This window comes from Indicator indicator, chromosome 10, assembly GCF_027791375.1.
Source record: "Indicator indicator isolate 239-I01 chromosome 10, UM_Iind_1.1, whole genome shotgun sequence".
NCBI classification, from domain to species: Eukaryota; Metazoa; Chordata; class Aves; order Piciformes; family Indicatoridae; genus Indicator; species Indicator indicator.
In genome coordinates this window covers 27,898,247-27,914,146 of record NC_072019.1, presented here as the reverse complement: position 1 = coordinate 27,914,146, position 15,900 = coordinate 27,898,247, and the positions used below count along the sequence as shown (strand labels likewise).

At 49.2% G+C, this 15,900-nt stretch overlaps 1 protein-coding gene across 2 annotated transcripts in view; it reads right to left on the bottom strand.

Annotated features, from left to right (window-relative positions):
* The window catches only part of PDE4B (phosphodiesterase 4B), a 254,944-nt gene that overhangs the window by 70,100 nt on the left and 168,944 nt on the right, over nucleotides 1-15,900 (bottom strand). For both annotated transcript variants that reach the window (XM_054384442.1, XM_054384443.1), the window contains one exon: nucleotides 13,267-13,316. In XM_054384442.1, the coding sequence (XP_054240417.1) occupies nucleotides 13,267-13,316 (50 nt within the window). The remainder of the gene's footprint in view (nucleotides 1-13,266; nucleotides 13,317-15,900) is intronic.

Sequence of the window (15,900 nt, the reverse complement as noted above, 5' to 3'; positions counted from 1 at the left end):
TCAGTCACAGAATCATGGAATAGATTTGGTTGGAACAGACCTCTAAGATCATTGACCATTCGCTAACTCTACCAAAGCTGGTGCTAAACCATGACCCTCAGCTCTGCATCTCTGCCTCCTTTATACACCTCCAGGGATGGGGATTCAAACACCTTCCTGGGCAGCCTGTTCCAATCTTTGAGAGCCCTTTCAGTGAAGAAGTTTCTTCTCCTGTTCTAGCTAAACCTCCCCTAATGCAACTTGAGGACATTTCCTTTCACCCTGTCACTTGTCCCTTCGGAGGAGACCAACCTCCACCTGGCTCCAACCTCCTTTCACGGAGCTGTAAAGAACAAGAAGGTCCTTCTCTGGACATGCTCCAGAACCTCAAAGGTAGTGATGATGAACTCAAAAAGTTTCAAGGATTTACTGAACAATCAAATGATAAAATAATTTCCGCTGGAAAAGAGCTTTAAGATCATCAAATCCAACCAGTAACATTTCTGGGTGATTTAAACATTGAAGACAATCAACACATTCATTGCTCAGTTTAGAATCCCTATTTGGGAACTGGTGGGTCCAAACTGTACCTCAGATGGCTGCAATTCCATAGGTGAATGGAGGGAAAAGTGCTTTAACAATTCCTTCCTTCTTTTAATTCCATCTGGCTTAAAGACTGATTTTAGAAGCTCTTCAAGTTTTAATCTACAATTGATAGGGTGAAATTTGGTGGGCAAGAAGACAACAGGTGAACTCAAATCCATCAAGGGCAGTGCTTGAACTTCTCTATATGCTCCTACAAATATGAATCAGAGTTCTCACTAAGACTAATAAATACAGAACAGTCAAGGGGAATTCCTGCCCAGTGACACACAGGATTTGGCTGCTGACAGTCAACACAGAATCACAGAATGGTAGGGATTGGAAGGGACCTCTGGAGATCAGCAAGCCCAAACCCTCTGCCAAGGCAGGTTTACCTACAGAAGATCACATAAGAATACATCCAGAGGGATTTTAAATGTCTCCAAAGATGGAGACTCCACCACCTCTCTGGGCATCCCCTTCCATAGCTCCATCACTCTTAAATTAAAGAAATTCCTCTTCATGTTAAATGGAACTTCTTATGTTCAACACACAGAGTCAGAAACACTTTGAGAAACACAACAAGAAAGCAACTTACACTTGGAATCAGATCCTGCAGAGGGACAAAGTTTGGACCACTGGGGCTGCCTGAGGGCTGGCTGATGACTAGGATCTGCCTGAGGACAGGTTGATGGTTCTGGGAGCTCTGTGAGGACAGGCTGACGGCTCTGGGATCTGCTCCAGCACAGACTGATGGCTCTGAGATCTGCTCCAGGACAGGCTGATGGCTCTGGGAGCTCTGTGAGGACAGGCTGAAGATTCTGGGAGCTGTGCAGTGTATTTCCCTGGGAAAGTGTCCACACAGATCCTCGGATGCACCCTCTCACACTCCCATGGCCAGCTGTGTCCGGGACACAATGCTGCAGCAGTGAGCTCATCCTTGGGGGAGGAAGGAGAAACTTATCTATAGCTGCTGCAGGGCTGAGCTGATGGGTGCTTTCAGGAGTCTCTTCCAGTTCCCACTGGCTAGAAAACGCTGATGACATGGAAGCTGAAGGGGTTCAAATTAGTGGGACAATGAAGAACCCTACTCATCACTAAGGCATGCACAATCTGTGCCCCACGACCTAACAAAAAAAGTAGCTCAGCCTGCCAGAAGCTTGGTTTGGGTGGGGATTTTTTGGTCTGTTTTTGGTTGGTTTTTTTCTGTTCTTTTTCTTTTTCCTCAGATCAAGCACACATTTCTCAACCTCATCTGGAACTGATTCAGTGCACTGAAGACTGAGATGTCCAAACCTCACCCACAGCCACTATTATCATTCTATGCAGGAAACAAAAGAAACACTGATTTTTATCAACTCTGATATTAGCAACAGCAAAGTCTCATTGTCCTCACAGAGGCCTTAAGCAACCTAATCTGAGTGAGAGCTGAGTAAAGCAATATGGAGCTCTCAGGGCTTGACAAAGTGAATACAGGGACGTGATGAGAGCATGCCACCACCAAGATATCCTCATTGCCACCTTGGGTTTGTAGTTGTCTGGATCACTCAGAAAGAAATGAGTTATCAGGTGGAAGCTCTTTAATAACCTTTAGCAGCTGAGCGAACTGGAGTTGGTCAGCTTGGAGAAAAGGAGGCTGAGGGGAGACCTTCTGGTTCTCTAGAACTCCCTGGAAGGAAGCTGGAGCCAGGTCAGGGTTGGTCACTTTTCCCAAGGAAGAAGTGATAAGCTAAGAAGAAATGGCCTCAGGTTGCACCAAGGGAGGTTTAGGTTGGACGTGAGGAACAATTTCTTCCCCAAAAGGGTTGTCAAGTCCTGCACCAGGCTGCCCAGACAGTGGTGGAAGCCCTATCCCCACGGGGATTGAAAAGCTGTGTAGATGTGATGCTGAGAGACATGGTTTGACACCACATTTGGTTGGACTCGATGACCCTAAAGCATCCTAAAGGTCTTTTCCAAGCAATATGATTCTGTGATTCTCTAACCTCTGCGAGATTCGATGGTTTATCCTACGGAGCAGTGTGGTATCATCAGTGAAATGACAACCTCGACACATAAAGCAGTGGTTTGGCTCCTCAAATGCTCTTCAAAACCACATTGCTTACAACATACCTGCTTATCTTGTCAAGGAAAAGGTGCTGCTCCACCTGGGTGAGGATGCCATCGCTATGTATCCTTAGGTTTTCAGCCTGCAGTCCCTTCGGAGCTTCTGTCTGCCAGCCAGAGCCATCCCTGACTCCGGGCAAGGAGAACTGCACAACGCAGAGCTGCCTTCAGCAAAGAGCAGGACAGCAGCTCCAGGAGGGAGGCATCTCCCTGGATAATGAATGGATGTCTTGGTCAGCCCAGGAGAGCCCAGCCCAGCTCAGAAACACAGCAGGGCAGCGTGAGTGCACGCAGGGAGTCCCGCTGGCACCGCGGCCACCCTCCCTGCCACTGCAGATGGCAGCTGGGCCCCTGGGAGTGACAGGCTCCTGATGGCAGCAGCACGTGTAGCATCTTCATGTGACATCCACAGGTGGGGTGGAGGGGGAAAACAGTTTTCCTGCGTTGCTATGGAGCCGTGATTAGCTTGTGTGTCTTCAGAGCCTGCCGAGGAGAACTGAAGGCTATTTTCTTATATAGATGTCATGAAATCAATCCTGGCAGCATTTCTAGAGTCAAAGGCTAAGCAGGTTTGCCTGAATACCTTCTGCTACTTGAGACACAAATAAATCTAGCTGGGGTAGGGGGGGACCTCAAACGAGTGTCGTTTTTCAGCTTGGCAAAAGAAATCGCTTTCAGAGTTGCTTATGCTCACAGGAAGAGAACAAAAAAGGGTGTTAAATAAAACTCAGCAATTACCAGGGAAGAAAACGAGCCTTAGAAAATGAAGCAACAACAACAACAAAAAAAACTCACCCAACCCCCAACCCCCCTTGCTGCAAAGCTCTGTGACTCCAGAAGAAACTTTTTTTTGTTTCCCCCCTTATTCTCTCCAAAGGCTGAAAGAAAACCTGATGTTCTCCTTTTAAAATCTGTCTGCCTCTAGGTCTTTGGCACAGGTTTGCTGATGGGAGGGCCTGCAATCTATTTAATGACTGCATTGACGTCAATAGCATAACTGAAATACTTACTAAGATGCATGAGTCCAACTTGCAGGGGGGGCGTGTTCCCAGGCAGGCGCAACACGCGGAACGGACTCTGCTGAGGGAATGAACTACCCCAAAGAAAAGTAGCAAGGAACAGCCCCCCTGGGGCTGGGGCCAGCTACTGCTGCTTCTTCTCCAGGGGACTTTTTGAAAATTCATTTTGACTTAGGGAATAGAGCTGAAGGCATCTTGGTGTCTGCAGGAGAAGCAAGGCTGAGGATGGCTGCCTAATGGCAAATGCAGCATTACAGTGTGGCCACCAAGACAGAAAATGCCTCTTCTTTATGACCAGGCCCATGACTCACAAATCCTGCCAAGACACTGAGCTGGAAGCTGGACAGGGTGATAAAAGCAGGGAAAAAAGGATATAGAATTATAGAATCATAGAATTGTATGGGTGGGAAAAGACCTCCAAGATCATCGAGTCCAACCACCACAGTCATTAAACCATGTCCCAAAGTGCCATGGCCACACGTTTCTTGAACACCTCCAGGGATGGTGACTCCACCACCTCCCTGAGCAGCCTGTTCCAATGCCTGACCACTCTTGGAGGAAAGAAATTGCTCCTTAATATCCAACCTAAAAACACACTTTTAATTTCTCCAAGCAGTAAGAACCACTTCACCATTCACAGATTGCGTTGGGTTGGAAAGGACCCTCAAAGGTCACCTTGTCCAATCTCTCTGCCATCAGCAGGGACACCTCCAACTAGATCAGGCTGCCTAGGGCCACATCATGTCTGACCTTGAATGTCTCTAGGGCCACAACCACATCCCTGGGCAACCTATTCCAGCGTTTCACCGCTCTCACTGTAAAGAACTTCCTCCTGAAGTCCAACCTAAATCTCCCCTGATTCAGTTTCAAACCATTGCCCCTCACCCTACCACCACAGGCCCTTCTAGACAGTCCCTCCCAAGCACTACTGGTAGTCCCCATCAGATACTGAAATGCAGCTCTAACATCTCCCCAGAGCCTTCCCTTCTCCAAGCTGAACAACCTAAACTCTCTCAGCCTATTCTTATAGCAGAGGTGCTCTGATCATCCTTGTGGCCTTCTCTAGACCTGCTCCAGCAGTCTATTCAACCGGCTCAGTTGTAGTTAATGGTGTCACTGAGCTGACATCAAGCTGGTTTCTTTCACAGCTTTGTTTAGTTTCTAAATGATTTGCCACATGGGCAGTAGGATCAAGGCACCCCCAGCAGGTTTCCTGATGACACCAAGCTGTGTGGTGCTGTTGACACACTGGAGGTAAGGGATCCATCCAGAGGAAACTGGACAGGCTGGGCCAGCACCACCTCATGAAGTTCAACAAAGCCAAGTGCAAGGTCCTGCACCTGGTTGGGGCAATCCCAAGCACACATAAAGGCTGGGTGAAGAATGGATGGAAAGCAGCCCTGATAAAGACTTGGGATGCTGGTGGATGAAAAGCTGGACATGAGCCCAGAACCAGCTGTGCCCTGGCTGATCCCCAGCAGCATGGGAAGCAGGGGCAGGGAGGGGATTCTGCCCCTCTGCCGCACTCTGCTGAGACCCCACCTGCAGTGGTGGGGCCAGCTCTGGAGTCCCTCAGACGAGAAGGACATGGAACTGCTGGAGCAGGGCCAGAGGAGGCCATAAAGATGATCAGAGGGCTCCCCTATGAAGACAGATTGAGAGAGCCGGGGTTGCTCAGCCAAGAGAAGAGAAGGCTCCAGGGAGACCTTAGAGCAGCCTTCCAGGATTTCAAGGTGGCTGCAGGAGAGCTGGAGAAGGACCTGTTACAAAGGCATGGAGTGACAGGACAAAGGATGATGGCTTCTAACTGGAAGAAGCTGGATTTAGATCAGACATGAGGAATAAATTCTTTCCCATGAGGGTGGTGAGGCACTGGAACAGGTTGCCCAGAGCTGTGGAGGCTCCAAGCCTGGAAGTGTTCAAAGCCAGGCTGGATGAGATGAGGCCTTGAGCACCCTGGTCTAGTAGGAGGCTTCCCTGCCCATGGCAGGGGGTTGGAACTAGATGAGCTTTAAGGTCCCTTCCAACCCAGACCAGTCTGTGATCCCATGATTATAGCATGCTTTAAAAATCTTATTTGTAGCCAATAACATCTACAGGTGAGTCTCCAGGATGGCTGAATTCACTGTGCACAACCAGCTAGCTCAGAGCTCAGCTGCCTGGTACCACACAGCTCCTCTTGCACACTCATTACAAGCCCAAACCACCATGTCTACTTGGCTTGTACATTCTGTCTCCAAACCAAAAGACCTTCAGCCAAACTCACAGCAGACCCAGAGCTTCAAAGTGAATCCTCTGTTTTATACATGCCCAGAGCCATTCTCCAGACGTCAAGCAGCAGCAGCAGCACAGTGCAAGCTCCATCCTAATTACTTGGGCTTTACAGATATTTGTGGAGTTGGAGGGCTCGTTAACTCCTACCAAAAGCTCTCCTTAGCACAAGCAGCAGCAGCAGCAGCAGCAGCAGGAGCCAGCCTTTTGTTTATGCTTCATCCAACTGTTCCTGCGCTGGGCTGCGTACGTCTTACACCCACATAAGAAATGAAAGAGTCCAAGGGCTGAGTTCGTGTAAAGGCATGTGAGAAGTGCAGGCAAACGTGCAGATGGACAGGAAAGCAGAGGCTAAGGCACAAGCAAGAAAAACACCAACCTTTCACTCCCTTCCCCAGAGAGCAATCTCAACACAGCTTGAATCCCACCAGCCCTCAAAAACTGCTGTGGGACATATCCCAACATGCTGCACCCCTCTCCCCCCTGCCAAAGCCTGGGGTTGCAAAGCAGATCAGCTGTGTTGCACAGCTAGGTAGGTCTTCCTGGGTGGGGACAGGCTGTAACTGCTCAGTGCTGAAAGTATCCAAGGGGCCTGCTCCTCAGATAGGCTTCTGCGAACCTCTCACAGCTGCAGCACAACACTGTCTGACCTTTAACACCATGCTCAGCTCCTCTCAGCCACCAGGGACAGTTAAAGGCAGCAGACTCTCAAATGAATCAGTATGGAAAAATACTGTCCATCTGGGTACCCACCTTCTGGCAGAAATGTGCCACCTCTCTCCTGTCCCCCTGTTCATCCAAACAGGCTTCTTGCCCCACGTTGTGTCACAACTACAACCATGGTCCCAGCAATGTGCCTTTGTGGCCAAGAAGGCCAATGGTCTCTGGAGCTGCATGAAGAACAGTGTGACCAGCAGATCCAGAGAGGTTCTCCTCCCCCTCTACTCTGCCCTAGGGAGGCCACAGTTGGAGCACAGTTCTAAGCTCCCCAGTTCAGTGGAGACAGGGAACTACTGGAGAAAGTTCAGTGGAGGCTACAAAGATGCTGAGGGCCCTGCAGCATCTCTGTGAGGAGGAAGGGCTGAGAGCCCTGGGGCTGGTGAGCCTGCAGAAGAGCAGCCCCAGAGGGGATCTGAGCAATGCTCAGCAAGAGCTAAAGGACCTGTGGGGGGCAAGAGGCTGGGGCCAGACTCTTCCCCGTGATGCCCAGTGACAGAACAAGGGGCAGTGGGCACAAAGTGGAACCCAGGAGGTTCCACCTGAAGAGGAGAAACTTCTTTGGTGTGAGGGTGCTGGAGCCCTGGAGCAGGCTGCCCAGAGAGGTTGAGGAGTCTCCTTGTCTGGAGAGCTTCCAAAACTCCCTGGCCATTGTGATCCTCTGCAAGCTGCTGTGGGTGCCCTGCTTTAGCAGGGGGTTGGACTGGATGGTCTCCAGAGGCTCCTTCCATCCTCCACCATGCTGGGATTCTGTGAGTGGTGCAGTGTTTTCTCTACAAACTCTGTGATGGGAGCTGGGGGTTCAGGTCCCACAGTGCCCACAGGTAACACCCAGGCTTTTACACACACATGGGAAAGGTGATGGCACGAAAAGAGGCTGTGCTCATCCAGAAAAAACATGAGGACCAGGTACACAACCACGGCCAAGCAGTGAGGGACAAGCCTTGCTATTTGGAATCTAACAAACAGCACTGCTTCTGTGCTGAGCTGAGAGGAAGAATGTGGTAAAAGATTAAGAAGTCCTGGGAAAAATATAAAGGAAACAAAACAGATGGAGAAAAGGTTGCACCAAAATGGGTGGAAGAATGAGAGGCTTTGACTGAATGTGGCAGCCAGAGAGAGATGATTTAATTCAGAGGGGATTAGTAAAGTAAATAAATGCGGAGGAAGGAACAGAACTAAGCAGGAACTGCCAGGCTTGTTGCTGGTTAAAGATTTTATGAATTGAATTAATTGGGTAAGAATAAAGACATTTGAGTGATGGCAGAGGAGGGCAGAGCTGAATGGAGAAGATAAGGTGCTGATGGATTCACTGAGCCCAAGGTAGCCAAAGGGCCAATGAAAATAACTGTGACAGAGGCTGTTTTGCCCTCAAAAAAACCCCAAAATAGGAGAAAGAAATATCACAGGCACTTGTGTGACAATGTCCCTGTGTCATGGCAATCTAGAGGAGGCAGTTGGGTAGCACCCCTCAATCACCCTGGCCCTGCTGCTTTGGAACCTTCTGGTCTGGAGTATTCCCAGCTCATTAAGGTTTATGTCCTGTCTGCCATGGCTTCACATTTCCATGTTATGGTTTCTCAGTTAATTCATAAAAGCCATTCTGTTCGTTCCTGTGATCTGCTCTTATAACCAAATAACAGGAAAAACCTGCCAGATTTACTTAAGCTGATACCAAGGACAAAACACAGGATGTTCAATACATGTTCCTCTTCCTTTTATGGCTCTGGTTAGAAGGTTAAGAAAGCTCTCTACCTCACAGAGACAACATTATGAGCTTTGAGAGCACTTTGTCCCACAAAATTCTGCCCACAATTTCTCACTCTTTCAAGAACATGAAAGCAAAATAAGGATTTCGTGATATCCACATGGCTCAAGCATTTCACCACTGGCTCTGCAGAGAAGGACCTGGGAGTGCTGGTGGACAAGTTCCCCATGAGCCAGCATGGAGTCTGGACAGCAGGTCAAAGGAGGTTCTCCTGCCCCTCTACACTGCTCTAGAGAGGCCACATCTGGTGTACTGGGTCCAGTTTTGGGCTCCCCAGTTCAAGAGAGACAGGGAACTACTGGAGAGAGTCCAGGGGAGGCTCCAAAGATGCTGAGGGGCCTGGAGCATCTCTGTGAGGAGGAAAGGCTGAGAGCCCTGGGACTGTTGAGCCTGCAGAAGAGCAGCCCAGAGGGGAGCTGAGCAATGCTCAGCAAGAGCTAAAAGACCTGTGGGGGGCAAGAGGATGAGGCCAGACTCTTCTCAGTGTGTCCATTGACAGGACAAGGGGCAGTGGGCACAAAGTGGAACCCAGGAGGTTCCATCTGAGCAGGAGGAGGAACTTTTTCAGTGTGAGGGTGCTGGAGCCCTGGAGCAGGCTGCCCAGAGAGGTTGTGAAGTCTCCTTCTCTGAAGAGCTTCCAAACCCAGGTGGGCATTGTGATGCTGGGCAAGCTGCTGTGGGTGCTGGGTGTGGACTGGGTGATCTCCAGAGGTCCCTTCCAACTCCACTGTGCTGGCATTCTGTGATTCCATGTCCTTGGTGATGCAACATCTCGGGAGGACACGAGCAGCAGATTTGGCTCCTCTCAGTTTAAAGCAACTGACAAATCCTGTAATTCCCAGCTGGAGTAAACAGCTGGCAGGTCTGACTTCCAGAGCAAACGCTGAGCGCAGTTTGTCTCCCTCCAGGGTAATTTCATTAACGTTTGCCAGTTCCCTTTAAACCCCTAGTCCTCTACTTTTCATAACAGGATATAAATCACTCCGCTCATGGCCAACTAAAAGGAGGCACAGTGGAGGTGCTCCTGTTGACTGTGGTAAACACTTGAATCGATGTGTGACATGAAATTCCACGCTTTGCCGACGAACCCACCAAGGGAACACAAACACATTTCATTCCCAAACACATTCTTTTATCTACAGGGATGTAGAACAGCCCAGTCCCAATCAAAACATCAGTGTTTCCTTCTCCAAAACTTTCAGGAAAAACACTTTGTGGCCTTTGAGATGCACAGGAGCTGTTGGCACACGAGTGTGTTCTGATAGGAAAAATCTCTCCTTCCTTGCAGAATTTCCAAGATAGAAGTCATCAAGGGGAAAAAAAAACCCTGCAAACACTGAAAGTAAAAATCCCCTGAAAATCTTTGTTGTCACTGCTTTTAAATGGAAACTTCCTTAGAAAGTAAAGGGAAGGGTCTGTACCTCTGCACTGTGAGGCCACACCTTGAGTACCAGGTGCAGTTTTGGACCCCTCCCTCCAAGAAGGACATTGAGATGCTGGAGTGGGACCAGAGAAGGGCAGTGAAACTGCTGAAGGGTCTGGGGAACAGCAGCTGAGGGAACTGGGAGTGTTAAGCCTGGAGAAAAGGAGGCTGAGGGGAGACCTTCTGGCTCTCTACAACTCCCTGAAAGGAAGCTGGAGCCAGGTGGGGCTTGGTCTTTTCTCCCAAGGAGCAAGTGATAGGAAACAGCCTCAAGATGTCCCATGGAGAGGTTTAGGTTGCGCAGGAGGAACAATTTCTTCACCAAAAGGTTTGTCACAGGCTGGCCCAGGCTGCCCAGGCAGTGGTGGAGTTTCCATCCCTAGGGAGGTTTCAAAGCCATAGAAATGGGGTGCTGAGGGCCATGGTTTAATGGTGACCTGGCAATGCTGGGTTAATGGTTGGACTCAATCTCAGAGGCCTCTTCCAACCAAAATGATTCTGTGACTCTATGATTCTATACTGAAAATGCATCTGGCATGGTTCATTTCCACACTTGGCCAGTTTCCTTTTTCACAGAGCAGGTAAGATGTCAATATCATTAATTTTAGATCTCTTCACTTATCCACATACAATCACTAGAAGTGAAACAATAAAAGCTGTGAGTCAGGATCACAAGGGTAGAGATGCCAAAAGTTGGACTCGTCTTGGTTGCTTTCTTTACTTCAGCTTTGCTGCTCTGTAATTATCTGTGCCAAAAAGGAAGCTCAAATTTTCATGTATTCAAGCATTAGAAGCTGGGGTTAGCTAAATGCAGGCAGAGGAATGAAGGGCTGGAGAGCAGCCCTGAGAAGGACTTGGGATGCTGGTGGGTGAAAAGCTGGACATGAGCCAGCACTGAGCACTGCCAGCCCAGAGCCAGCCCTGTCCTGGGCTGATCCCCAGCCACGTGGGCAGCAGGGGCAGGGAGGGGATTCTGCCCCTCTGCTGAGACCCCAGCTGCAGTGCTGGGGCCAGCTCTGGAGTCCTCAGCACAGCAGAGACATGGAGCTGTTGGAATGGGGCCAGAGGAGGACACAGCGAAGCCCTCTGCTGTGAGGCCAGGCTGAGAGAGCCTGGAGAAGAGAAGGCTCCAGGGAGACCATTTTGTAAGGCCTTTCAATGTTTCAAGAGGCCAGAAAGAAAGCTGGGGACAGTCTTCTGAGCAGGGTCTGTTATGACAGCACAAGGAGTGATTCAGATTGGAGAGAAGGAAGAAATGTTTCACACTGAGGGTGGTGAGACCCTGGCCCAGGTTGCCCAGAAAGGTGGCAGATGCTTCATCCCTGGAACCATTGCAGGTCAGGTTGTTTGAGACTCTCAGCAAGCTGTTCTAGTTGCAGCTGTCCCTGCTGACTACGATTGGACTAGATGGACCTTTAAAGGTCCCCTGCAGCCCAAACCAGTCTGTGATTCAATGACTCCACAGATATCCTAAGTATCTCTAAGTCCTCCAGCTCATGCTGGAAATGCTGTAGAAAAACATCCCCAGTGCTCAGAAGTTGCAAGCCAGGCTTTTCACAGAAAGTGTTAAGCAAATTAACCTGAAAATTCCTGGAAGGGATTTCTCTCCTCGTTAGTAGCTGCTGGAGCTTACATAAACAGATCTATGGAATGCTTACAAAATTTTCCATGATTTTTTCCAGCCCAGGCCACAAAATCAACGTCTTGCTAGGACAGACTTTTACATCAGGTTACGTGTTGCATTCCTGCTGGCACTGACTCAATGCTGCTCACAGAGAGGGAGGGAAGGAGAAGGGAGTTGAAGATCATGATGTCCAGTTTTCTTTCTGCATCAGAGCTTTCCACATCCTCTTAACAAGGTCTGAGGAACCAAATCTGGAAGCCTCCAGGACTGTCCCTGTCCCCAGACAGTAAATAATGCACAGTGTGAAAGGAAGTGATGGTTATCCAGCCTTCACACACTGTAAAAGTTAAGCTTTAATAGTCCCCCCAAGCACATAATGATTGGAAAGGCTGCAATTAAACCTTACAAATGGGCACTCCTCCAAATCTTATCTCCTTCTCTGGGGGAGTAACCTTTAATTTAGCTCAAGCAGGGCCAGCTCTGTTCCTGAAAGGGGTCCCACAAGCCCTCGGCACCGCATGGCTAAACCCAGGTGTAAAAATAAACTTAGAATCCTGGAATCCTAGAAATGTTTTGGTTAAAAAAGACCTGCAAGATCACTGAGTCCAACCATTATCTAACTTTACCAAGCAGGGTGCTAAACCATGTCCCTCAGCACCACATCTCTGCCTCTTTTAAATACTTCCAGGGCTGGGGAGCTTGTTCCCTGGGAAGCCTGTTCCACTGTCTGAGAGGCCTTTCAGTGAAGAAGCTACTTTAAGCGTCCAACCCAAACCCCTCCTGGTGCAGCTTGAGGCCTTTTCATCTCATTCTATCACTTGTTCCTTGGGAGAAGAGATCAACCTGCACCTGCCTCCAGCCTCCTTCCAGGGAGCTGTAGAGAGCAAGAAGGTCTCCCCTCACCCTCCTTTTCCCCACTTGTCATAAGTACAGAGCAGGCTGCCTCTGTTCCCTCCTGCAGTGCTTCACCCTACTCAAACAGCCCCCATCTCCCACCACAGCTACTCCCTGCCTCTGCTTGCTGCTCACCCTACCTTCCTTTTGCACCCTCAGAGGTCCCTCACTGCCCAGGCTCTAGCACAAGCCCTGAGGCTTTGCTCAGGGTTATTCTCCTCTGTGATTACAGTCAAAGCTCTTTGTGTTTGCTGTGGTCTCTGACCTCACAGCGGGGTGACAGCAAGGTGACTGAGGGACAGGAGTGGGGGAGCAGGCAGAAAAGGAGGTGCAATGAGCCACACTCGCTGACTTCTGCTCTTGTTTGATTGCCAAATGTGGATTTCAAAAGACCATGAGCAAAGAAGAAAACACAGAAATGCTGTTCCAGGGCAGCCTCATTGAGGCAGAGGAAGTTTCACCTGAGGAAGATTTCAGAGATTGCGATTTTGACAGGGATCACATGGAAAGAAACCGAAATAAACAGGATAAAACCCCCATCCAGCTGTGTCTGAGCCTGTTTGAGGCTTGTAGGCTGGGGCTTGTCCAGGCCTGTGCAGTACCAGGACTCAGTCACTGTGGCCATGACTATCAAACCAAAATCATGTTCATCTTCTATGCTGACATACAAGGATAAACCCAAACCCCAAACTACTCAAGTAACAACATTTTGGCTCCGATGCTTCTCTCGTGGTTGGTTTTGCACGAGCAACTCTGAAGAAGCAACCCAAGCCCAGAGTTGCACCAGGGGGAGGGGGAAGAGAAGCAGCTGTTAGTAAAATGATGTGCAACAAGAGCTGTCTGCACTTGACCCTGCAGGTGATTACTGAAGTCACACACATACCTTGCAGGTTGACTCTGGAGACAGGCGGCTGACTTGTTGCTGGAGATCTCCTAAGAGTGATAAAGAATGAACAGGAATTATTTACCATTTCAAACCCTCTTGGCAGGTCAAACTGCCAACTCCTACAGTCAAAAATCCCTTCCCCCCTACCCTCCCAACTATTCCCAAAGAAGCTCAAAACACTTCACAATTGTTTGGTGGTTAAGGAGCAGCATCAATAGATCAGTTAGGAGAACCCAGAGCTCTGTGTCCCCTGACTGGAATGGCAAGGAGGTTTACAGGAAAGAAGTGCCATCATCCCACATCACCTCTGCAATGTTCTGCTCAAAATCATAAACACATGGAAGTGTTTAGGTTGGAAAAGACCTTTTAAGATCATTGAGTTCAACCATTAGCCCAGCACTGCCAGGTCACCACTAAACCATGGCCCTCAGCACCACATCTCCACAGCTTTTCATCCCTTCCAGGGATGGGCATTTCACCACTGCCCTGGGCAGCCTTGTAAGATTGGTCTTGGTGGCTTAAAGAGGTCAGTGGGTCCCTCAGTGCCAAGGCCTTCTCTTGCAAAGCTTTTCTCTACAAGGTCTGGACTCAGCCCTGAAGTGATGTCAAATGCTACACCAGCTGCAAGGCAACTCCATAGGTAAAGCGAGAGATGCAAAGCTTTAAACCCTACAGTCAACAGTTTGGATTGCACCTGGAAGCAAGCAAGACGAGGCTGCAGTCACTAGAGCTCAGAAACAGCTGAAAGACATTTTTTGGGGCTAGGAGTAACAATTTGATCTGCAAAGTCTAGAGTTTAGAAGGCCCAAAAGCTATTTGATGAATTGGTTGGAGTGGAGCAAACAGGATCTGACTGGAAGAAGGGTTGCAGTATTTCTCCAAACGTCAAAATACTTCACTGTGAGCCTTGCCAAATCAAACTGTCATTTTTTCAAGTTGAAACCATCATTTACCCAAGGAGGAAGAGACTTCTCTTTCAGAGCAGTTAAAACGAGTTGACACCAAGATCAGGATCCTCCACTTTGCATCGAATGCAGTACTCCCGGCTGACCCAACCTGAAACTTTGGGTTTTCGCTTCCCTAAGAAGTTTCTGATACACTTGAACCGAAGCCGGATTTCCCCCCACTCTCTTCTAGCCAGCCTTCCAACCCCAATTTTTTTTGGAGTCAGCCACTGAACTGAAACCTCCATTATTTGCCAGCTCTCCTTTGAAGCTGAAATCAAAGCAAGCGAGCGGCTCAATGGGGCTGCGATGGTAGCTGCGGGGGGTTCTCCAGGAAGGCCTGGCTAAGCAGGTGAGATCTCCAGTCCTGCTCAAACCTCGGCCCCAGCCTCCCCCGCTGCCAGCAGTGCGTGGGCACCGAAGCTGCTCCTCAGCAGAAAGGCTCCCCTGGGTGCAGCGCCCATTTGCCACGTGGGATTTCAAAGGCTTGGCTTTTCTGGAGGGAGCTGCAGGACCCAGATTCTTCGAAGGGTTCAGCACAGGGCACGCATGTTGGATGCCTGCTGCTCTGCAAATGTGCCTCGACCTGCCTCTGCTGAGCCTTTGAAAAGCCAAATCTCAAAATCTCTGAAAAACAGAAACTCCCCAATAGGGACACCACACCGTGGCTCCAGTATCTGGGGAGACGTGCTCCAGGTATCTCCCATCCCTGTGCTGAGTTGCACAGACATGTCTCTGGGGGGGCGGGGAGGGATGAGCTACTATTCCACAGGGTATTCCCCACTGCAGAGCCTGAAAAGGGAACAGCACCGCTCCCGGCACCCTGGAATTAGGTTGCCCATCCTAGTTTCTGCGAGAGAGACCCTGAGAGCTGGGCTCCGACAGCACTGCCCCTTCTTAGGCACCACAACTACGCTCATGTGGACATGGCTCCTGCTTCCTGCTCCTTCCCTCTTGCCAGCGGGTAGTAAGAGGAGCAGGCGCCAGATGCTTTCTGACCATGTCCTGGTCCTCATCTGCCAAATTCAGGCTCTCCAAAACCATTAATCATACTCTCCACTTTTCCAATCAGGAAACTGCCTTAAAACCCCTGACGTTAAAGTCCAAAAAAATATGACTACCAGTTGTTTTTTTTCCCCTCCAGCCCTTAACATTCATATTTTCCAGCATTTTCTGTAACTATGTGGGACAGCATCCTCTTTTTTTCTTTCTCAGGCCAGGAGGGGTGGAGGAAGAGCAGGAGGAGGGGAAAAAAAAGAAAAAAGAGATGGAGAGGAGGGACTAAAGAAAAGCTGAGATTCTCATGATCCCCCCGGAGCAGAAGTTTAAGTAAAATGACACATATCATGAGACATATGATAAAATCATGAGCTGGCAGTGGGGCTGTAACCCAGCAGAGCTGTTTGGAAACTGTGAGGGAAGCTCCACAGTGCCTGGAAGCACATTCCGCCACGGACTTGGATCTTTGGGATATAATGGTTTAAACACTTTAATGACTTTGGCTAGGCAAACGACTTCAGACCTCAATCAAATCTGGGAATATTTTAAAAAGGACACTGTAAGATGCCTGTGTGTCCTACAGGTTACGCCCTCGCTTCCTTCCGGCCCTGTCCAATTTCATATTCCTCATTAGGAACTGTTGAAAGGCTTGAGTTGGTCAAGAATAATAATAAAAAAGAGCTTAAAA